The 23,593-nt window shown below is 44.8% G+C and overlaps 4 protein-coding genes across 10 annotated transcripts in view; 2 read left to right on the plus strand and 2 right to left on the minus strand.

The window, feature by feature from the left end:
- Positions 1–39: 39 nt before the first annotated feature.
- zbtb2b (zinc finger and BTB domain containing 2b) lies at positions 40–6,561 on the minus strand. Its single transcript, XM_058056456.1, has 3 exons — positions 6,351–6,561; positions 4,035–4,215; positions 40–2,982 (listed from the first exon to the last, which is right to left on the minus strand). Exons 2-3 carry the CDS (start codon positions 4,205–4,207, stop codon positions 1,659–1,661), a joined length of 1,497 nt encoding a protein of 498 aa, XP_057912439.1. The 5' UTR covers positions 4,208–4,215; positions 6,351–6,561; the 3' UTR covers positions 40–1,658.
- Positions 6,562–7,253: 692 nt separating this feature from the next.
- Positions 7,254–23,593, minus strand: part of syne1a (spectrin repeat containing, nuclear envelope 1a) — a 114,124-nt gene continuing 97,784 nt past the window's right edge. Inside the window, exons 149-152 of one of the 6 annotated variants that reach the window (XR_009120166.1) lie at positions 23,153–23,210; positions 22,239–22,493; positions 15,010–15,259; positions 7,254–7,607 (exon numbers count right to left, since the gene is read on the minus strand). The gene's annotated coding sequence lies outside the window, so the exon portion shown is untranslated. Of the gene's footprint in view, positions 7,608–12,279; positions 13,837–15,009; positions 22,494–23,152; positions 23,211–23,593 lie in introns of those variants that run through there. The other 5 variants (XR_009120163.1, XR_009120164.1, XR_009120161.1 and 2 more) reach the window with 5 other exon arrangements.
- Positions 8,889–12,100, plus strand: armt1 (acidic residue methyltransferase 1). The gene is made up of 5 exons (XM_058056457.1): positions 8,889–9,117; positions 9,449–9,554; positions 9,648–9,889; positions 9,995–10,160; positions 10,490–12,100. Exons 1-5 carry the CDS (start codon positions 9,059–9,061, stop codon positions 11,267–11,269), a joined length of 1,353 nt encoding a protein of 450 aa, XP_057912440.1. The 5' UTR covers positions 8,889–9,058; the 3' UTR covers positions 11,270–12,100.
- esr1 (estrogen receptor 1) lies at positions 13,478–23,574 on the plus strand. Of its 2 annotated transcripts, XM_058056455.1 has the most exons (10): positions 13,478–13,528; positions 14,089–14,517; positions 15,019–15,245; positions 16,597–16,713; positions 17,036–17,208; positions 17,283–17,436; positions 18,868–19,006; positions 20,166–20,299; positions 20,800–20,983; positions 22,241–23,574. In XM_058056455.1, exons 2-10 carry the CDS (start codon positions 14,222–14,224, stop codon positions 22,497–22,499), a joined length of 1,683 nt encoding a protein of 560 aa, XP_057912438.1. In that variant the 5' UTR covers positions 13,478–13,528; positions 14,089–14,221; the 3' UTR covers positions 22,500–23,574. The 2 variants fall into 2 exon arrangements, with proteins under 2 accessions (XP_057912438.1, XP_057912437.1); XM_058056454.1 differs by lacking the exon at positions 13,478–13,528 and having other exon boundaries at positions 13,557–14,517.

Here is a 23,593-nt window from a genome sequence, read left to right on the forward strand (position 1 = left end):
CGTCGCACAAGAAAGCTAGTGTAATAAAACGACACGTCGTTATCAAAAGACACATTTTATTTGTTTGCTCTTCACTTTAAAAAAGTAGTTGATAGAGAAAAATAAAAAGACTGACATTCCTGAGAGCACATTGATCACAGTAGGGTGGCGGGGACATCATGTGTTAACTCAAGTATTATGGGATGGACTAGTCCTCATGTCATAAACAAGGTGAAGGACAGACAGGACGGTGTCAAACTTCTCAACTTCCTGAGATAGCCACTTGTCTTGCACACACACGCACGCACGCACACGCACACGATGACTGGAGGATGTTTTTGATGACTGGTCAGAGTGCTGGACCTCTCAGCGGCGCCATCTAGCGGTATACTGCCATAACAACCACGGCTTTTAATGTTTACTCCGTGCCTCTATGGAGGAGCGGGGGCGGGGGCATATTAAACTAAATCATTTCACTTTATTTAACAGCACGCACCTCCACATTTTGAGACCTTTTTTCCCCACATAAAAAAACATGACATGATTTTTTTTTTTGGGGGGGGCATTTAAAAATAGTTTGTTTTTATAAAATCTGGAGATGCATGCTTTTCTTTGGGACGATATAAGGAATTGTATCTTACTACAATATTATAGCGAGATGGATTCTATGTAATGACAACTCTATTGATTATTCCTAGCAGGGCGTTAAAATATCTAAGTTATGGTAATGGTCTATCTTGGCCATCCCTCATGGAAATCTACACATAAAAGCTACATTTTCTCTTCATAGGTTCTTTGTAAATTTTTCAAAAACTAGCCTGAAAAATATTTAGGGGGTGCATTCAAGTTGATATTCAAAAAGATAAAATCTGTGTGGGGATGGAGTATCAAATAATAGTGAAAAATGGCACACTTATATGGACGCCTGTTTCCGCCACTGAGCAATGCCAATGCTAAGTCAAAATGGTGGAAATGAGCTAATAAAAAGTCAATTATGAGATAACAATTATGACCTGTAATTTCAAATCATGATAATCAAGTAGTAATCATGAGATAAAAGGTTGAAATAGGATAAGAAGTCATAATCATGAGATTAAAAATGAAAATGTGTCCCGTGTGACGATGTGCAGTTTGTCTCCTATATTCAACTTTTTATCTCATGATGACTTTCCTATCACATCAGTTCCACCTTTGACCCCATTATTTGACTTTCTTAGCCTATAACTTGGCCTTTTTATCTCACGATTAGTGTTTTTCTTTCCGTGGGGGGGAAACGGGCTTCCATTAGTTTAGAGGGGACCAAAGCAAGATACTGTCAAAGTAAGTGTGCTTTTCCAGTGGTGGACAGACACGGACACCAACAACCAAAGAGAAGTTGCAGCTTACATTAAAGTCGATGGAAAAAACTCATCTGAAGTCAAAAGGAAGACAGCAAGAGCCAGATTGTCTCAGGCGTTTTGTCCCCGTTCGTCTCCCTGCAGCCAAAGCATGCTTGAGTTGTGTGCAGTCAAACATCTCTAAGTCGGGCCTCTCGCTTCCTGTTTGAGAGTAAAAGACCCCTCCCTGCGAGGTGAGGCCAGATGGCGGTGGCGTCCCTGTGAACGCGACGGGCTGACAAAGGCCCTGACTGACGTCTGTTAGCTTACCCATGAAAGATCATTTTGGGAAACGTGGCGCCGCTACTCCACCAGCACGTCCTCCACTTTGATGGCGTCGAGCGGCGTGCCCGAGTTGGACAAATCGGATCCGTCGTCTTTGGAAACCTCCTCGTGCTGCACCAGCATTCCCGCGGTGGCATTCCCCTGCAGCCCCGCCAAGCCCCCCTGGGTGAAGCAAAGGTGCTTGATGACCTCGTTGGGACTGGAGAAGGTGGTGGCGCAGATGTTACACTTGTAGGGCTTGGAGGAGGCCAGGAACATGGCCTCCATCTGGCTGCTGTCGTCGCCCGCCGCACACAGTTCCATGCTCTGCCGGTCCACCAGTGTGTAGGCGTCGGCACCCTGATTGAGGCACACGTGGCGGGCGGCCTGGTTGGCGCGGCAGAAGCTCTTGCCGCAGGCGCTGCACTTGAAGGGCTTGCCCGTGTGGATGTACATGTGCTCTCGCCAGTGGCTCTTTTGGATGAACTTACGGCCGCAAGTGCAGCACTCGTATTTCCGCCGCTTCAGCTCACGGTCCAGGTCGGCGGTCTCCAGGTTGTCGATGTCCGCAATGTCCGACGGGGGCGGCGTGTCCGCCTGGGAGTTTAAACCGCCCATCCCCCACCCGGAGGTGGACACCTCAGCCCGGGGGGAGTCGGAGTTGTTGCCCGAAGCCGGCGTTTGCTCGCTGTCGCTGATGATCTCCACGGAGGTGCTGGCTTTGCTTCCTTCCAGCATGGTCTGGTCAGCAGGCATTAGGGGGGAGGGGGCGCTGCTGAGCTCCCCTGAGCTTTGTGCCAGCGCTTGGGTGTGCTGCAGGAGGTGCTCCCTGAGCAGGCTCCTCTGGTTGAAGCGACTCCTGCATAGGTGGCAGGAGTAGTGCTTCCTGAAGGAGGAGGTCCTCTTCATGATGCTGGGCTTCACGTGCAGGATGGCGTTGGCGGAGGCCACATCAGCGCTTGTCAGCATGTCTGACCCCGCCCCCTCTTCAGTGGCAGGCTGCGCGCCGCTGGTGGAGGCCTCCGCTTCTGGCGGGGAGAGCTTGGACGGAGCTGTGGCGGCCGCGGGGAGCTGCTCCATGTCGACGGGTGAGGAGAGCGTCCTCCTCGCCGACAGCGCCGCCTGCTGGTCGGCGATCTGGATGCCGTAGAGGGAGGTGGAGAGGTTGAGGCTCTGCTCCGGATGGGAGTACGCTGACTGGCTGGCCTCCTGCAGGAGAGGGTAGGCGTGGAGGAAGCGCACCCCTTGCTCCAGCCGAGTGGGGTCGATGAGCTGGGGGGCCAGCTTGCCAGTGTACATCAGGTTGAGAAGGTAGCTGAAAATGTCAGGCTGGATGTCGGCCGCCTTCAGACGCACGCAGTCGCTGGAAAAACAACAATAAGCAACATGACTGCATCAGTGACCATGCAAGGACGCTTTGCTTGATGGTAGCCATGTTTTTCAACCAAGCTTGCTCAAAGTTCACACACACACACACACACACACACACACACACACACACACACACACACACACGTGCTTGTCAGCCCCTTGAGGTGTGTACCAAATTTCTCCCTGATGCGACTAACCACCATGAAGTAACATTTCTACCCCACTTATGGGGTTATTGTGGCGCTTAATAACAGCGCCACCATGTGGCGTATTTGTCAGAAAAATAATAGCACAGGCAAAACTGCAGGGGTGCACATTTGGAGAAATTTTCACCCTTTTGTGTGGAGCCATTCAGGAGTAGAAAAGTTTTTAGTCAGCAGCCAATAGTTGGATAACGATGACTAAACGGGCTGCATGGGATTCATAAGCAAAATAGACCATTGCTGGGATAGGCTCCAGCATACCCCCTAGTGAGGATAAGCGATATAGAAAATGGATGGATGGATGTGACCAATTGAATGTTGATTAGTCGTGTCTTAAAGCTATTGAGGAAGGATGGAGTGCACTACTCTGCGGCAACCAGCGGAGGCGCTGCTGAGTCAGTCGATTCTTTAGCTGTGTAACTAATTGTTCAAAAACAGATTATAAAATTATACCTTAAAATTAATAACATATATTAATTTGTTAATAAAATCTATAAAGTTAATTATTGTGCATTTTAAATAATAAATACAAGTAAATGTATATGGTTGCGTCACCTTATACGCCTGTATGTATGTGTTTAAAAAAACAATCATACCAGGAAGGCAGGAAGTGAACAAATGTAACGGTTACTGTGGCATTACATGACACCCCTAAGTCAATAACGCTAGGTTCTGATGCTAAAGAAGATATTGGCCCACATTTCTTATGGCACAAACCAACTTTTGAGTTGTTTGACAAAAGGCCAAATATATTTTTGAATATATTTATATTCTATTAAAAGTGTGGTTGCTTGCTAAAAGCCCTCATTCAGGTGCCACTTTGCCTGTGTGTCTTCTGTACCTGTCCTGGTGAATGAAGAGCATTCTGAAGTAGTTGGAGAAGGCGGCGAGCACGGCCTTGTGGGCTTTGAAGAAGACGTCTCCTATAGCCACCGTGCAGTCACACAGGAAGCCAAACTCCCTCTGAGCGTTGAGCTGCTGCAGCAGGATAAGACCGTGGTTGGCCAACTCCATTATTCAACCTGCACGCACGCACACACACAAGTCAGTTTCCTGTCTGCAACAAGGCCGGAGGTTGGTGCAACCGCAAAGAATGAGCACTACGATACAAAGACAGTGTGCTCATTCTGTGCATGAGCACCACTCATATGATCAGAGAGGTCATCTACTGGTTTAAACATCACCCGTTACACAAAAGTGACCTTTTAATGATGCTGCTGTTTGTTTGCTCCACTGACGACAACAGAGGTGGATAATGTTTTTCATGAGGGGTGGGGAGAGGCTTCTCTACACATTGTAAAATAAAGGCTGTAGCTCTGCCAACTATCCGTAGGAAAGTTAGTTATTTTATTTAATTTAAGTGCAGAGTAAACAGTGTATATGTAAAAAGTGGCTAAAGAGCACAATAGCTTGTTTACTATAAGATGATGGACACCACACTTCCAATACACTATGGTGGGCCTGCTGAGACATACATCCAACAAGCTTGCTCATGCAGGACCCTGTTCTTCTCGAGTCAATCACAGAGGACGTGTCAGAGCTCGACACGTCCCGTTGACCTATTGGAACAAGCGCTGTCAACCCTAGAGGTCACTGGAGGAGCGGGAAGGCTTGGGGCCATCACATGATCAGGGTGATGGGTGTCGGCACACATTCCTCCCAAGAGGAGGACTTTCTCCATCAGGAAGGCAGACGGTTGCTTCTCGGTTCATTTACCTCGCATAACCTCCAGTGTGTAACTGTGCACCCCCACCACGTGACACTTCACGGGCATATACTACAAGAGGTATGGCTGCAAAGACTTCCAGTGATGTGATCATACACCACAAACGATGTTTTCGATGGTGGCATTTACACAGCGCTGTTCCAATGGAGGGTGTGCACACTCAAAACAACTATGGTGCACTTTGTGTATACAAAGTAGCATTATCACACCACATATACGCCAAAGAAGGGTACTCATGGTAGTTGTTGCTGCAAGTGTGTAGTGCCTCTCCAACTACCGGCCTGGTGTGCATATTGCATATTTTTGTTAGGTTTTGCAGACTTTTCAGTTTGAACGAGGATTGTTTAGACTATATTATCTCTACACGGCATTAACTCAGCGCACCTATAAACCGGCAGCCCATCTCACCATCTGCCTCGAGCAGATGGTCGCACCCCCGGCGTCCGGTGCTGCCTAGTCTCGGGTCTCCCCCTCACCTCGTTAAATAGGTTTTTAAAAAAATAGAAGACTCACTCAGGACTAAATGGCTATAACGACTGAAAATTGATGTCAATCTGTTATATGTTTATCATCATTGTTTGTTATTTACCCAAATAAAAAATTCCTGACATTGAATATCCCAAGTAATCCATGTATATACCAGACAGTTCTAGCTATGTTTGCTAAACTATTCCCTACCTCTGTCCCGTCACATAATAAAATACTAAAAAAGAGACAGAATTGTGCCTATAATAGTGCAATTGTTTTGATACAAGCAACCCAAAAAGGGTCAGTTAGCATGTTTTGAGAATGAATAAATGAGAATGAAAATACATGAAAAGCACTAAAAATAGATAATTTAAAACGTTAACATTTGAAGGATTAAAATTTATTTTATACCTGTTAGTTCAGAACAATGTCTGTGTAGCGATAGTGGCAAAAATGGCCATTAATAAGTCGAATTGGCAGTAAATTTGAACCCAGCCTGAGAGTTATTGAACAGTTTCGGTAGCGTTACTGTGTCGGCTTGTTTGCAGGCGACATAGCGCCGCCCCTGCTGGGATAGCACACAGACACGTGGAGCAACCACTTCCATAGTACAACATAAAAGTTATTCCCACTTCGGAAAATGTATATATTCATGTTACTTCTAGATTTAAACTGTCAAAAATAAAACTATGTATATACGAGCAGCACCTAAGCGACGTTAAGATTTTTTTTCTGTGAATGAGAACAGAAACGGCAGATTCGACACAATTTTGACCCAATGCAACGAGCACGAGAAACTGACGTGCATTGCGCGCACGCGGCCCGGCGAGCGCGCGCACCGAGGGGGATGGGGCTGCTTGCTAGCAAAGACGAACAACTTCCCTGTGTGACAAACAAGCTAATGTGTGAAAATAACGCAACTTGGGATTCAAATGGTGTATTCTAAGCTCTTCCTAGCCGTACCTTAGCACTCGCCGTCTGTCTGAATCGTCGTTGCCGTGCCGCCGCCACCGTCTGTTTGTCACCGGGGTGGGGGACTCCTGCTCTGCGCCGTCCGTCCGTCCTCTCCGGGCTCCCAGCAGCTTTGTAGCGGCGGCGGAGAGGGTCGTCGGTTGTTTTCCGGTTTAGGGGGTTTTACGTTACAATCACATGACTGTGGCGAAGGAGCCAGCCAGCCGTTGCAGGATCCGTTGGGCAAGGGGGCGGTCGCGTTAACGTTAATTCCCCCCTTCACACACACACATGCACACAACGCTCTACCCTTTTTTTGTTGTTGGTTTAAACCGCCGTTGGAGCCAAAAAAAAGCCCGGCGGTGCGGAGACAAGCCGGCGACTTTAGCCTCTGCTACATGCTAAATGCTAGCTTACCCTTCACCGTTTGTGTTATCTAAATGTCATATTTACACTTGTTGATTGACCCTATATAGAACAAGGCTGTTCAACTCAACTGTTCCCGGTATCTTATTATTATTATGCCTATTTTGGATATTATGTCACATCAAAAAGTAACTTCAAGTGGTATTGGGAAAGTCATTAATTAAGAGAAACACAATGTTATCCATAGTTTTAGCTGGTGTATTTAAGGATCGACTACAAAAATGCTAGTCAGAGATTCTCCATATGACATCTGAGTTAAGCTGCTTTTAAGGACTGATTGTAAATGCGCCAGTCAAATATCTTCCATATAATCGGAGAGCTTTGCTGTTTTTAGGAATTTATGACAAAAATGCTAGTCCATAATGCTGTTCATTACAGAAATGCTCTGCTGAAAAAAATCTAATCAAAGATCCCATTAGGACTACAGTTTTTGAGAATCTGCTGCAAAAAACATTAGTCTATCCCAGTTTTTGAACTGGACATGCAGGTCAGTATGTGATCCAATGGCTGTATTGCGTTTTTACCTAAATGGAAACCCAATTAATGTCACCATAACACTCAAAACTGTCACACTATTTACGAGTGCAAATTTAGGAACTTACATTCTGACAGCATATCTGCGTAAATGTAAAACAAATGTGGTGATGTTGTATAATAGCTACTATCACATGCTCATTTGTAATCAGCTGCTTGTTGCTCACTTAATGGGTTATTGTTATTCCAGGTGTTTGTTGGCTCTTTAACCTTCAGTAGAAAGTCTTCAGTATGCAATGTGTCGTCATCAGATGCTGCCATTGATTGATAGCGTCCACAGGATGCTTAGCCGGGCTGCAGGAAAAGAGTCTGTAAAAGGAGACATGGGAGGAGGAGGGGGCAGGACTGTGACTGTTTTGTTTGTCCTATCAACAAACAACAGGCCCACATCTGAGCCTGAGAGGCTGACCGGGGGCACAAAAAAATCTTTGACAAACAATGCAATGGTGGAGCTGTAGTTGATGTAGTTAATGGCGGCAGGATAAAAAGCATGTTTACTCATGCTGGCTGGCTCACAGCAGGTAGATGAACTGACTCTTCTGAAAAGCCTTTCAGATGAGTGAGAGACATCTAGTCTTCTAGTCTTTCTGTCTCTTGAGGCCTGGACGTTTCACATGACTGTCTCACTAGTGATTGCCGCTAAATTGATTTTTGTCCCTGCCGTAAAACCAAGAAATGAGCACGGTGAAATTTGGCTGACATCATAGCAAACTTGCCGCGGATGCAACCGGGTAAACGCCACAAGCATGTACCGCAACACCTGTTTAAACAGGTCCTTTAACCGTCGCCCTCCCCCACTCTCTGTCCACCGCCCGTTTGGAAACCGGAGTGGTGAGTCACTTCTCTCTCGGTCTAGAAAGGGGAGGGGTGGGGGGTGGGGGGGACTCACAGATCCGGCCAGGCTGGAGCCCGGTGGGGGGAAGGGAGGCTCTGGCCGGCAGTGGCTGAACACCGGAGGTGGACGCAGCTGGACTCCCACACTCAAGGCCCCCCCAACATCCTGACAATGGTCTGCCATGTTTCCATAGTGACGCTGCCACAATCAATTGATATGCTTATATTTTCTTGCAAAGTAAGCAGGATAGCTTGGGGCCAGTCATTTGGTCATGAAGAGTGACGTCCGGGATCCTGAATGTGTCTGTTCTTCAACTTATTTGTTGACCGTTGGCGGGACTGTTTGGCAACTACTTATCTACAAACACATACTATAGCGCCATATGTTATATTAAAGTAAATTATTCCCCCCACCCAAATTGAGCATGACCCCCACCATCCTTTCTTTCCCGCCAAAAAAGCCCCAGGGCTTCAAAATGTGCCGTTTCCTGATTGGACCATCTCAGGTTTCCTTGACAACCGTTGCCATTGACAACCTGGGATGCCCGAGGATGTCGGCCACAAATGTATGTGACACATAGCAGGCTCTGATTACTTTTTGTATTTTGAGGTGCTTTTCTTTTTTTTTTTAGATAAAACATAACATAACGTCATGGTTTCTTAGAATTGACTGTAAACGCTCGGTGGCAGCACAGAACCATAAATAAAACGAGTACAAATACGACCAAGAGTTTTCTTTGGTAAAATATTTCTAAACTAATATAGTTTTATTTGTGAAAATGAGCTGAATAAGTTGAAATGAATTAAATAAGGATTCCAGGCGACGTCGTTTCAAAATAATCGAAACAACTTCCGGTTTGTTTATTTGTATCCAATCAATAAAGTTTTCTGTTGAATCCCGAGCTCAGCTGCTGTTAGGGTGAAACATGGCAGCCGACCAGACCAGCATCGTAGTTCCTCCTTCTCTGTCAGCTAAAGTGGTTGGGTACGAGTGACAGCTTCTTTAATGCGTTGTCATAATTGGAAAAAATGTTGGAAACACTGCGGTATCGGATAACCGTGTATTAATGCGAGGACGAACGTGGCCGAACTAGTAGTAGCTTTAGCATTTAGCTTAAGCTGCCAATGCCTGACTGTACTGTCTGCATTGGGATGATATGACGTTCGTTTAGTCTGCCTAATTATATATTTACGTAGTGTTATGTAAATGTATTCATTTTAATCAAATGAAAAGCTTGTGGGGAATCAGTACATGTTGCTAAGTAGGAGCTAGCTAGGTTGGCCTCAATTATATACTGTGTATCTTTTTCCTGTAGGTCATTCGCGTATTTGACAGTGAAAGACCGGCTGCCTACAATCCTCACAAAGGTTATTGACACAATTCATCGCAATAAAAACAAGTTTTTCGAGGAATATGGAGAGGTGTGTTAATATTTCCGTCTTTAATTTCCCTCCACTTTATTTTCCATTAATCTGTGAATCTGACTTTTCTGTCTTTTGTGGATTTGTCATCAGGAGGGGATCCAAGCGGAGAAGCAAACCATCTCCTTGCTGTCCAAGCTAAGAAATGAGTTGCAAACAGACAAACCCATAGTCGCTCTGAACGATGGGCTGGCGGATGCGGACTCTTGGAACCGATACCTGCTGAGGCAACAGGGCCTGCAGGGGGACCAGGAAGTGGTCAGCTGGTTCAAGTCTCCGTGGCTGTTTGTGGAGTGCTACATGTACCGCAAGATACAAGAGGCCCTCTGGCTCAAGTGAGAAGCAAATGTTACATTAAAACATTCTGACATGTTTTGACAAAGCTGGCAATATGCATTACATGCAGTTTATGTAGTTAAGTGATTATGTTGTTATTGCAGCCCACCCATCAGCGATTATGATGTTTTCAATGAGGGGAAGACTCAGAGCTTCTTTGAGTCGCAGCAGGCCATCATGACCTTATGCACATACTTTGAGGGCATCAGCAAGAACATAGATGACATCTCTGAACATCACCTGCAGCTGCATTTCAACCAGCTACTTAAGGTTAGCATATTCTCATTCATCTATGATTCCCAATCTGAGACTACTACTGATGGTGAATGGGCTCCATCTAGTGGTGCACAGGAACATTAGAGATTTACTTCAAAATGAAAATAACTCTTTTATAATAGCCTTGCCACTAGTGGTAATATAGAGAAGAAAATTTAGGTATTAAATGGCAATATTAAAACCTGATCAGTGTGAATTAACATCAATTAACGACCTGTTCTAATCTTGTCACAAAATACCGGCCAGTTAAACTGACGCCAACAAATTTAAAGCAATGAATGCTTTGATGTGATCCTTCACTGTTCTTACTTGGCTCTTCTAAGGTTTCTCTATGGGGAAACAAATGTGATCTATCTATCTCTGCTGGGATGGAGAATTCCCAGAAGTCCAGTCCCATCGACTCCCTCGTCAGCCTGCAGCCTTTCATCTTAGTGGACCACTCCGACGCAGTGTGGTCGACCCTCATTTCTACCCGTCGACAACAGTCGGGGAAAGCGTGCTCCACCCGAGTGGATATTGTTCTCGACAACGCCGGCTTTGAGTTAGTGACCGACTTGGTCCTCGCCGATTTCCTTGTGTCCTCCGGTCTGGCCCACGAGGTCCGCTTCCTCGGCAAATCCTTCCCGTGGTTTGTCTCTGATGTGACCTCCAATGATTTTCATTGGACCATTCGACAGACTATGGCGGCCAATCACAAGTGGATGTCTCAGAGGGGTGTGCAGTGGCAACGCTACGTGAAGGAAGGAGTGTGGTCCTATCACGACCACCCCTTCTGGACACAACCACACGAGTTCTGTGATATGGCAACCGAGGCGCCAGATCTGTATGCCACTCTGCAGGAGGCAAACCTGGTGCTGTTTAAAGGTGATCTCAACTACAGAAAGCTGGCAGGGGATCGGGACTGGGACCATACGGCAGGCTTTGAAGCCGCACTGAGGGGTTTTGGACCGGCCCCTCTGTGTAGCTTAAGGACTCTAAAGGCTAATATTCAAGTGGGCCTACAGCCAGGCCAGGGGAGCAAGCTCAGCTCCCAGGATCCAGACTGGATGACCAGTGGCAAGTACGCTGTGATTCAGTTCTACAGTCCCAATTCAGAACAATGAGACTGACTTGAAGCCTTTGGACCTTGTTTCATACAGAAAGCACTTAAATATCATGTTTGGATTTCTCTCAGGATGTCAGCTTCTTTCCTTTTAACAAATCGTGATTCTTAACTAGAAGTGCCAATTGGAGGGGCAAAGCTACCTGCAAAGGTTGAATCGGAACATTTAACCATTGCGGACTACCATGACCCGGATGACTAAGAACCTACACAGACAATTGGAGGGTTCTTCATTGCAAAAAAGCGGGAAAATACTGTATTTTTGACGACTCAAAGTGAAAACATTGCACATCCCAACACGGCACGTATCGCTACACAAAGTTAGTGAAATACAACCAACCCAGAACCAGATTAAAGAGGGGAGGAAAAAAAAGCATGAAATGTAAAATTTATAGTCTGAATGTTACCAGGTTAATAAACCTGACAAATTAAGCTTAATATTGTTTAATACAGGAGCCATATCTCATAACAATTTAGTAGGATTCTGTATAGGAATTAATATACTGTATTTTGTACACTTGTTTTGGTTGTTGGGTGCAGTATGGCTTGAAAATGTTTTTTTTTTTGTCCGACTAAATTCCTGTGACATGTCGACAGGTGAGAAGGATTCTAAACTTCCATTACCTTGTTTTGCATTCAGGTAAACACAAGGATAGTGTTATGTACTTACACAACAACTGGATGCAATAAAGGCAAGTGTGTGTGCCTCATATTTGTTTTTTGTTTTTTTTGTTGTTTGCACAGTGATGCGATTATTGTCTTAGTTTGTAGCTCGTTCTGGATTCCTGGCAAGATCTTATCATTCTAATGAATGGCTTTTCATCAAACAAAGAACTGCGGTGACTTGTTTTTTCCCCCTATTTCCCTGCCTTCACGTAAGACCTCAAAAATCAACCTCATTGGCATTTAAATTCACTTTTATGATAATAGCATTTTTTTTTGAAAGGCAACAAAAAGAAAAGGTGATATGCTGGCAAAAACTAATACTGGTGCTTCAGTGCTTTTTTACTATCACTTTACTTTTGACTTGTTGACCTTGTGCATTCAAGGTCAGCTTACACTAAATACACACCCGAGAAGACAGCTGTAAATGCAGGTGCATAACAATGCTAAAAGAGCTTAAACTGCACCCCAAATGAGTCAATTAGGTGAGTTGGGACCCTTCATTTACCCTGTTATCTAATAGAGCCTCAATTTGTTCCCCACCCTCTCTGGGGACTTGCAATAAAAAAATATATATCATCAGGGCTACTTGTTTTCCACTTGACCTGACATGTTCTGAAAATGGGGCTGTTTACTTAAGAAAGATGTTGCACAGAGATGGGAAAATGAAGCTTTTGCCAAATGTTGAGCGCTTCCTCTTTAAAGCTGGAGGTCTGCAGTTGCCTTGAAGGCTCACGTATCAACAGAGGCCTATAGGGGTACCAAAACATATGAACCCAAGCAGAGAATCGTTCTGGCGGGTACTCATCACCACTTTTATCGTTTATGCAGGGAACAGCTACATTACAGTTTGTTACTGGGATTCCTCCAGTGCAAGGCTTTTTCCTTGCTTTGCCTTGACACGTAGACCCAAAACATGCAAGGACTCCTGACAAATGCAGCTTTTGTCCAAACGTTTTCCACTGATGGCTGCACATTTGGGGCCACCTTGATACATTTTGTACGTTAAGATGCTGACACCAGTCCAGGTCAATATCTGCTAATATTTCTGAAGAAAATGATTATTTTATGTTATAGTTAACAAAACAAGTTATTAGTGTATATAAAATGCAAGTTACCTGATATTGATAATTGATTTCATTTTTAGAATATGCCACTAAAACATGAGCTGCAATTCAAAAGAGGCCCCCTGTTTTAACTCCAATCTCAACATATTTCTGTAAAGCTTTTATTTGCATTCATACCCAATTGTGTACAAGTGAATTTAACTGTGGTTCAAATCCAAATATTAGATGCTAAATACAAATATTCAGTATCTCTTTCAAAGCAAGCATCTATTCCGTCATTCAGGGTGGATTGTGTAATTACTGGCTGTTGAAATGAGATTTGACCTCCTGCGTTGTTTGCTGTGTTATGGTGACCTGGCGCTCAAATGCACTGCCTCCATCGATTTGACTGCATCTTTTAATTTGTTTATCCCTTTTGCTTCCTTTTTTTTTTCTAAACTCTCCACTGTTCCCAGTGAGTCCAGCTGAATGTGCGAGGGATGATGAACGAGGCGAGCACAGCGGCACAGGGATGACTCCTATTTAATAAGGTGAGCAGTGAAGCGCCGTAACGTTGCTTTTAGGCCGTTTTGTTTTGTTTTAAAGCCGCCGTCCTGGTCTGCACTGTTGATTTAGGGAGTCTCAGGTGTGTACATTAATATGGGGGCCCGTACACCATTTTGAATATCAGCTAAATGCAGCATGAATATTCTGAGAGCAGCCTTTCCATGTGAAACAAAGGTGGAGGAAGAGGAGGCGATGATATCGTGGCGTGGGACAGGGCAGTGAAGTTGTCCAGGAAGCACCATTTCCATTTTGTTTCTTTGTTTTTGTCTTCATCGCAAGCATTCTCTGCCTCCTACACATAAGAGGAAAGGAGGAGGGTGGGTGTTCCATTTTGGGTTGTCTTTGGGGGGTCTGGATGAGGGAACGCTCAAGGCAGACCCAGCAAACGGACTTGAAGAGTATCACAACTACATGAGACAGTTTTTGAGGATCCGGTTGAATAGGAGAGAGAGCACCACTCGTCCCCGCTCCCCCTCCCCACCAAGGGGAGAGCAAGTCTAAATCATGTTGCTTATCAGTGCTGTTGTGCTGTGATGTTGCTCAGGCACAGCCCGGCAAAGAGCAGGAAACATTGTGGACCTCCGCCGAGACCCGGGATCCACCCAGCTGCCCCAGAGCTGGAGAGCCTGTCCCCACCGCGCCTGTCGCCCCCACCTCGCGCCGCCCCCCTTAGCGGCATGTACCCCGAAGACAGCCGGGGTTCCGGAGGGGTCGCCACGGTGGACTTCTTGGAGGGGACGTACGACTATGCCTCCCCAACTCCGGCTCCGACTCCGCTCTACAGTCACCCCACCACGGGTTACTACTCGGCACCCCTGGACACTCACGGCCCTCCCTCGGACGGCAGCCTTCAGTCGCTGGGCAGCGGGCCCAACAGCCCCCTCGTCTTTGTGCCCACCAGCCCCCGGCTCAGCCCTTTCATGCACCCCCCCGGCCATCACTATCTGGAAGCCACTTCAACCTCTGGCTACAGGTCAGTTGTATTGTCTGTCAACTTCTTTGTCGCTTTTTAATGACTTTGATTGGTCAGTTTTATTTGTTGTTTATGCAACTTGACAGTTCTCAAAAACAACCACGAGAACTAGTCAAGTTTCCTGGATTCCTTTCCGTCTTACATCGCTTCATTTGATAAGCTTGTGTAATATACAGTATACCCTTGCAGTGACACGCACATACTAATTATGCAACATTACGTTTAATCTGTTAAAACATGGCCATTATCACTGGAAGCAGCCTCAAGATCCACTCTGCTTCCTAATTCCACAGATTAAGCACTTTGTCAGGAACCTTGAGCTAGGAACAATACGTAAGAGCAACACAGCGATGTTTCCATGTGCGTGCAATTAAATGGTAAACCAATGTAGGATTATAGTGCAGTTTATCAGCTGCTACGCGATAAAAGGTGCCCTTTGACTGAGTTAAGCCAAGTCTTACAGAGAGATGAATAAGCAAGAAAGTGTCTGACCTGTCCCAGGTCCAGCGAGCCAGCCGGTCAGCAGCAGGTCACCAGGGATGAGCAGTGTGGCACCAGTGCAGAGCCTTACGTTGTGGGCGGGTCAGAGGTCGCCGCAGCCGCTGGGGTGTTCGAGATGGCCAAGGAGACACGGTTCTGTGCTGTATGCAGCGACTACGCCTCCGGCTACCACTATGGGGTGTGGTCCTGTGAGGGATGCAAGGCCTTCTTCAAGAGAAGCATCCAAGGTAGCGACAACTTCCTACAAATCAAACAGTCATTAGTATAGCTCACAGTAGTGGGAAAATGTACAAAACAAGCTGGATTACAGTGGATTACGTACCAGGCAAACGCCAGTTAACCAAGATTTTTGGGAAAAATGTGCCAAAAGTTACATATCCCACAATATTTTAAAATAAAATGAACATGAGCATGAACATCATATCATGTGAAACACCATCTTACATGAATAGTGTCTAACTTATTTTTTAAGAGTGTCACAAGACACCCAACTCACGAGGTGAGACGACACACAAGATTTGAAGTGCAATGAAAAAAATACGACTGAATAAACAAACTTTATTTAACCGAGTCACAAAACAATGCGGGTGCATTTGGAAATTTTTATAGACACAGAAATTGATGCTAAATGATATCATTGTCCATATTTTTTGAGACCAAATAAACTACAAATGTTATATATACTAATAACTAGTAATCACCAAAGATTTGGTGTTTGTGACGTGTATTTTTTCCACAGGTAAGTCTGTCAATTGTTTGCAGCATTTCTTGAAATGCTGGCTTCTCAACTGTGTTAAAGAGCAGCATTGCTTTTTGCGATGATTTTCTGTGAACGCATGCAATTTGGCACCGTTACGTTTGTATTGAATTTGACAAAGCAAACAAAGCAACAAAGCAAAGCAACTGCATGACTGACAAGAGGTCTCACTTGTTTGCCGTTGAATATATGTATCAACATAAAGCTTGTCGGTGCTGAACCAATGCACAAAGTGACACGAGACGTGCATCCACATTGCAATGTAATGGGCATCAGAAAAATATTATTTTTAGTTTTTTTTCTAGGTGAGAAATCTCATCACGTTTTAATCTTGCGACAGCCCTGAATGAAACATTTCCTGTTAATAAGGCTTGTAGAATGGCAGCACTTTGACCCAGAAACTAACCTAAGGCACTGCTTTTTTCTAATACAGAAAGTGTCAAATGATTGATGTGTGTAAAAGTGTGCATCTAACCATGACGGACAAACCAATAGCTGCCACACGAATGCAAACAAAGAAACAAAACGAGCAACAGCTTGTCAAATATTTTTCGAGTGCCTCACTCTGTGCAGACCACAAAGCTCCATCTCCTCTGTGAGGCTTAGTCATGTTTGTGACGTCATGCATCGCCATATTGATGCAGAGAAACCAGTAGTCTCCATGGGGATGGCAAAGCCAAAGACGCCACCTTTTAATTTCCTCCATCACAGATCCATTTAAAATTGGAATGGAGTGTTCCTGGACACTAAATAACCTAAATCTGAACTGAACACTGGAGCCTCGTAGTAATAGATTTCTCCCTCTCCCTCCCCATTTTCAGGCCACAATGACTACGTGTGCCCTGCAACCAATCAGTGCACGATTGACAGGAATCGCAGGAAGAGCTGCCAGGCATGCCGACTAAGGAAGTGCTACGAAGTGGGCATGATGAAAGGAGGTGGGCGGGACCTTCATTTTATATATGAAAAATATCCACTTAGTAAGAGAGGCTCTTGTTGCATTCACTGGCATGCTTGAGTCTAACTCTAATGCGACCTTGAAGTGATTTCCTTCTTAAGGAGTAAGTAGTGCACACCCACGTTTTTTGTTTTCATACTTGTTGGACACACAGCATCCTTAAACTATGTGCTGCTGGATTCTATGCCAAGACCTGTGTCTGTGTCTTGAGTGGAGAATGTGCAACAATGATCATATATTATTCTTTGAGACACAGCCTGATGTATCTTCTGTGGTGTGAGAGTTGTACTGTCTGCTACAAGGTGTGCGCAAAGACCGCGGTCGCGTGCTACGGCGTGACAAGCGGCGCACAGGCACATCTGAGAAGACTACCAAGGACGCGGAGCATAGAAAAGTGTCCCCACAGGACGGGAGGAAACAAGGAAGCTGTGCCGGTGGGGGAAGATCATCTGTAACGGACATCCCACCTGACCAGGTTAATTTCATCCTGGATGGATATAGCCATTGTTTCATATCATGTAAACATGTTAATATCTTATACGTCGACAGGTGCTTCTCCTGCTGCAGGGGGCCGAACCCCCGATATTGTGTTCGCGGCAGAAGCTGAGCCGACCCTACACGGAGGTCACCATGATGACCCTGCTCACCAGCATGGCTGACAAGGAACTAGTCCACATGATCGCTTGGGCCAAGAAGCTTCCTGGTAAGGCTGATTCATGTTAGCAGTTTCAAGCTGAAGGTACAATCATCTAAAAAAAAAGAGCTCAGTTCTGTACTTACTTTACTTTCTGTACCTACTGTAAAAGTGACAGTTTGAAAATGGTGAGGTGTGCATCAATGATGTGATTCACGTTTTGCATTACACCTTTGTCAGTTAATTTTACGCCTGTATGACACAAACTGGTGACTGACTCTGGAACAGATCACTACTATTTCAGGCTGATTGATGCTGCGTCTGCAGTGATTCCTCAACTGGCCTCAAAATTGAGAGATATACAGTATACTGTAAATATATTCAGCAGAAAAATATCGGACTCGTCTTGTGTGGGGAAACGTGAACAAATGGTAGGGTTGTCACAAGCTCTCATGTGACAAGTCACAAGATCTCGCGAGATTAAAATATGACAAGATTTGTCAGTCAGAAGAAAAACTGTCTCATGGGAACTAGCCCCAGGACGCTTATAAATGAATTAACTGTACAATAAATGAAATTGATCATTTTGTCGGCTTTAATATATTGCCATGTGCATGTGTGTCTGTATTCGTCATTTGAAACAGGCACAAGGAGAGTTCACTCTGGTTCTGCACTGGTTTCAGCATCTTATTATAAATGGAGTGAGCTGTTTTGTCCTTTGTTATAAGGGCTATGTCTCGGTGGGTGGAGGCGGGGCAGCAAGCATACACACAGAGTGCACAACAGTCTTATGTAGTATATATATTGTTATTTTTTTATTGTACTTTTCTTAAAACTAATGTTGAAATCTCATCTGGTACTTATCACGTGTCTTGTGACACCCCTACCCCTATATAAAAGCATCCATCCATCCATGTTCTATGCTGCTTGTCCTCACTAGGTTGGCAGGGATGTAAAAGCATTAAATTAAAATTTGTATAACAGTTGTAAACAGAAATGTGTATAAACAAGTGTGTGTGTGTGTGTGAGGTTTGAAAGCAATTTCAAATCAATGTCACTGCAACACACACAGGGAAAAGCAGAGCTATCAGAGTGCTGGTAATTACAGTCATCACCTTTGACAGGATTGTTGAGCCATTAGGGAGGCCCCCCATAGTGCCTACATGAACATCACCTTTTTACATGCACACACAGAGTAAATCCCAATTTGAGACATTAGCAGCTAACAAGGGCGTGAGTGCTCGTGATAAGGCTATACTGTACAGTGCTCATGGTGTCTTTGAGGCACAAAACAAGTGCATGCATATTTTGTGTTCTGTGAGTAGGCAGATGCTGCTAATGTTGTTGATATGCCGCATCACGCCTGCACCACCCCATTAATCAGCACTATCTGTGTTTGGTCTGCATGCTAAGTAACTGTTGTTATGATTCATCAGCATACAAAGTGTCAAGTGTGTGTGTCACCTGGAGCTGTGCTCAAAATGCTGACTTTGTGCTCAGGTTTCCTGCAGCTTTCCCTGCACGACCAGGTGCAGCTGCTAGAAAGCTCGTGGTTGGAGGTGCTGATGATCGGCCTCATCTGGAGGTCCATCCACTGTCCTGGAAAGCTCATCTTCGCTCAGGACCTCATTTTGGACAGGTAAGAGAGTACCACTGGCCTACTTCTCTCTCTCTCATCCTAGTACTCTTCATCATCCCCTCACTCTCTCTCTCTCTCTCACCCACACCTCAAGAGTGACACATCAGCATTGTAGATTTTCCATTTCGCACCTTAGCATCCATTGTGCCATCCCAACACGTCTGTCGTACAGTGAAAGACTAATTACGCGTCTCCCACAGTGAAGACAGGACCACCTCCCTCGTCATCATTATTGAGCCGAGCTGGCAAGCAGGACAGATGTAATCAAAGCCTCAATGCACAGAATGATAGAAAATGAATGACGATGGTGGGAAGGAGTTAAGAGGACGAGGAAATAGAGATGGAAGGATGGTTTTGCTGTTTCCTTCCATCCAGCCTCTCCTGTTCTCGGAGTAAACATCCTAGCCCAATCCTCACTTCTACCTGGGAGAAGAAAAAAAAAACACAGAATGACAGCTGAACGCGAGGCAGACAGACAAAGCTTTTAGCCTGCAATGTGCCTGATGGTCCCATTTGATCGGAAAAGTGTATTACCGTATTATCTCTAAAACCTGGCCGCGCTATAAGTGTCCTCCTAGATTGGACATGATGACTAAAACGCAGCAGGTCACGGTCGATGAATTCCCTCAGGTGCAGCTCCATGACCACTGTGGTATCATCTGCCCTTCCCTCACTTGAACCAGAAAACTTGAACCACGTACCCTTTTGCTCAGTTATGTTGCGGCCTTTGGTTGACAGAAAAAACTCTTGTTTTTAAAAAAATATATTTCATGTAGGATAGGATATTAAGATCGAGTTTGCATATTTAATTATCACTGTAAACTCCAATTAATGGCTCTAAAAGCAAATAAAAAAAATTAAACATTGGCATTCACAGCTGTGGCTGTAGTAACCTCCCGAGGTAGTCGTTCATAGTAGTCGTATGTGATGACCGTCTAGCATCTTTATCTATCTCCGCATGCGCTTTAAAATGTTACTCAGCTATTGGTGTGAAATCTGTGTGTTTCATTTGCTGTAGTGCCGTATTAATGCTGTCTGAGCTATATAGCTATTACAAGTTTTAATAGTTATACGTTGTGCAATATACTGTACTTGTTCAGAAATTTGAAAACTGCACGTCTAATTGTTTGTTTGTTTGCTGACATGCTGTGGTGTGCAGGAGCGAAGGAGACTGCGTTGAAGGCATGGCTGAGATCTTTGACATGCTGCTGGCCACCGCCTCTCGGTTTCGCATGCTAAGACTCAAGCCTGAGGAGTTTGTCTGCCTCAAAGCAATTATCTTGCTCAACTCTGGTAAGGAGACATTTTATTTGTTTATTATTATGTGAAAAATAATCTACTGGTTTGGTGCTTAAATCAGCAAAAGAACTGCCAAAACTTCCTGAGCCTTTAATTAGTCTCTTAATCTGACTGGAACTCCTGATATGAAATAACTTTGGCACGCTATTGGTTATTTAATGAGATGCACCTGTGTGTGGTACACTGAGACGTAGCACTGAACATGGTGTCCTGGAAGGCCCGTACCACGGATGAGGCCAATAAGCATTGCCATGGCAACATGACAGCGCACACAAGAGGGCTGAGCTCGTCCCACAGATGAAGCTATTCCATAGAGCAGCAAAGTGAAAATACCACAGAGATGACAGCGACGACTCAGCTGCTGGAGCCCGATGAACTCGCGATTGCTGCGTGGGCACTCGCAATTCAACCTCTGCCCTCAATCTTTTATTGTTTTGTCTCTGAACATAGCTCATAATACATGCTGCTTCTAAAAAACGTGTCTCTCTATATAGGCGCCTTTGCGTTCTGCACGGGTACCATGGAGCCGCTCCATGACAGCGTGGCGGTGCAAGGCATGCTGGACACCATCACCGACGCCCTCATACATCACATCAGCCAATCAGGGTGCTCAGTGCAGCAGCAGGCCAGGCGCCAGGCCCAGCTGCTCCTCCTACTATCTCACATCAGGCACATGAGGTGAAAGCCTACTCGCAAAACACATACCGTGTTAAACCACTTTTTGGAAAACTATTTTTTAAACAAAATCAAAGACAAAAACAGGAACATTTTTCATTAAATTTAAATATCAGTGAAATCACGTTTTATCATTAAGTTGTTGGATGATTATGCCTCATTGATTATTTTAATATAACAGGACTATGACTCGGGGCGGCACGGCGGTCGTGTGATTAGCGCGCAGACCTCACAGCTAGGAGACCAGGGTTCAATTCCACCCTCGGCCATCTGTTGGAGTTTGCATGTTCTCCCCATGCATGCATGGGTTTTCTTCGGGTACTCCGGTTTCCTCCCACATTCCAAAAACATGCTAGGTTAATTGGCCACTCCAAATTGTCCATAGGTATGAATGTGAGTGTGAATGGTTGTTGAATGTCTATATGTGCCCTGTGATTGGCTGGCGACCGGTCCAGGGTGTACCCCGCCTCTCGCCCGAAGACAGCTGGGATAGGCTCCAGCACCCCACGCGACCCTCGTGAGGAAAAAGCGGTAGAGAATGAATGAATGAAGGACTATGACTCATCATAGTCATTACAAGTCATTATTGCCCCTAGAGGACCAGTCTGGTATTACAGGACTAATGACAGTTGAGTTGCCCTTGTTGACTTCCCCTCCACACTTGCCCTTGGGGGAATCTGTGCCACCGTCATGACTGTCATTCAGCGCTACACCTACAAGTATTGGTCAAACCATGCTTGCTGGCTGGCTGTATGCGAACAAGGGCAGGTGCCTTCCATTTATCACTTCTACTCCTCCCACATCCACTTTCCCTCGGCTCTGCGAGTGGTCTCCGAATGACGTCGGTAATGGCGTAATACCAAGCACCTAGATAAAGTCAACAAGGGCAACTTAAACTGCCATTGGAATGCAGTCTCCCTGTCTAGAACACTTTGGTCCTCGAGGGACGATGGTGAGTCAGTCTTGTAATACCATTTTGTTCCTCTAGGGTCAATGAGTCTAGCGTAATAATATTTTCTTCCTCTGGGGGCGATGAGTAAGTATTGTAATACCACTTTGTTACTCTAGGGGTGATAATGAGTCACTATTTTGTGCCTAGAGGAACAGAGTGGTATTGCAAAACAGACTTATCTATTGAGGAAAAAAGTGGTATTAAAAGATCACAAGACTGTGATCTTTCATCTCCCCTAGAGGGACAAAGTGGTTTTACAAGTGACATAACTACAGACCATGACCATATCTTGACATGTATACTTACAGTAACAAAGGCATGGAGCACCTGTACAGCATGAAGTGTAAGAACAAAGTGCCACTTTACGACTTGCTGCTGGAGATGCTGGACGCCCATCGCTTGCACCGTCCGGCTAAAGTGCCTCCCAGCGGTAGCAGCAACGGTGGCCCCTCCTCCAGTTCAGGAGGTAGCAGCAACAGCAGCCAGGAGAGCCTCAGCAGAGCCCCTCCATGTCCAGGAGTCCTGCAGTTTGGAGGGTCCCGCTCCGACTGCGCTGACATCCTATGAGACGGAACAAAACAATCGGTGTTGTTGTGGAGGTGATTTCATGATTAAGATGATCGATTTCTGTGGTTTGTTCAGGCACAAATCATCACTTTTACATTGCAAGTGCCAGCTTTTACATCACATTGTAGCAAACTGTGAGCAACACTCATTCAAATTAATGAGCAACTATTCTTCAGTTTTCATTTTCCCATTCAACCAAAGTGCACTTCCTCTTGGCTTTAAGGGGCTATTGGGCATTACTTTCACGTTGTTGCAGAATGTGATTAAATGTGTAATTTATTTTAGGTTTCAACTGCCAGCTGAGATCAGCATGTCTGGTGTTGTGGTTTTGTCATATTTGGAAACAATTGATAAGAATTCAAGTGTTTGTGTTTCAGTCCGCTGTTGGTGAATTAAAAAAAAAAAAAAAAGCTTCAAATCCAAGCCAAACTGTATCATCTGTTAACTTTGAACATTTTTGTTTTCAAAGTGAACTTGTTTTGTATTAAAGGAACATGCTCTAAAAATAAAGAACACCCAAAACACCCTAGATCTCTATGAATTAAATATTCCAATTGCAAATCCATTCATGCCGTAGCAGAATGTAGGGCTGCAACAATTATTCGGATAATTTGAATACCTTGATTACAAAAAATAGTCAAGGAATCGCTTACATCACCAACACAGAGGACTAAGAAGGAAGCAGGTGAAGACGCCAGAAGATTGAAGAGTCTAGGGAAAAAAAGACAAGTTAGATCAGCCTGTGAGATGATTTTTCCACTTTCCAGTATGATTTTGAATCCAGACCATGGGTTCATGAGTTTGCGTATGTTCTCCAACATGTAATGAATAAAGATTTCAAGTGGAATATTTAATTCACTCAAAATTTTGGATGTGTTCCCTTTACTTTTGGGCAGCAGTGTATGTTTGTGTCCTACATTCTCTAGGTGATAATTGATTTTTGTCTTTTACTCTTAATGACAATTATTTCTGGTGAAAATATTGTTAAGAGGTGAAAAATACTCACTGATGGTCTTTGGAAGTAAGTGTAATGTATGCATTGAATTGCAGAAAAAAATAAAAACAACCATTTGGATGTATACACACAATGAAGC

The sequence above is a fragment of the Doryrhamphus excisus genome, chromosome 19, assembly GCF_030265055.1.
Source record: "Doryrhamphus excisus isolate RoL2022-K1 chromosome 19, RoL_Dexc_1.0, whole genome shotgun sequence".
Lineage (NCBI taxonomy): Eukaryota > Metazoa > Chordata > Actinopteri > Syngnathiformes > Syngnathidae > Doryrhamphus > Doryrhamphus excisus.

What these genes read in the sequence shown, in the direction of transcription:
- armt1 (XM_058056457.1), top strand. Translation starts at nt 9,059, where the DNA reads ATGGCAGCCGACCAGACCAGCATCGTAGTTCCTCCTTCTCTGTCAGCT. An exon ending in CTGTCAGCTAAAGTGGTTGG is followed by an intron (nt 9,118 to 9,448) that starts GTACGAGTGACA and finishes TTTTTCCTGTAG; the next exon opens with GTCATTCGCGTATTTGACAG. An exon ending in TTTTCGAGGAATATGGAGAG is followed by an intron (nt 9,555 to 9,647) that starts GTGTGTTAATAT and finishes ATTTGTCATCAG; the next exon opens with GAGGGGATCCAAGCGGAGAA.
- zbtb2b (XM_058056456.1), bottom strand. Translation starts at nt 4,207, where the DNA reads ATGGAGTTGGCCAACCACGGTCTTATCCTGCTGCAGCAGCTCAACGCT. An exon ending in CTCTTCATTCACCAGGACAG is followed by an intron (nt 2,983 to 4,034) that starts GTACAGAAGACA and finishes TTGTTTTTCCAG; the next exon opens with CGACTGCGTGCGTCTGAAGG.
- esr1 (XM_058056454.1), top strand. Translation starts at nt 14,078, where the DNA reads ATGTTGCTCAGGCACAGCCCGGCAAAGAGCAGGAAACATTGTGGACCT. An exon ending in CTTCAAGAGAAGCATCCAAG is followed by an intron (nt 15,246 to 16,596) that starts GTAGCGACAACT and finishes CCCCATTTTCAG; the next exon opens with GCCACAATGACTACGTGTGC. An exon ending in AGTGGGCATGATGAAAGGAG is followed by an intron (nt 16,714 to 17,035) that starts GTGGGCGGGACC and finishes GTCTGCTACAAG; the next exon opens with GTGTGCGCAAAGACCGCGGT.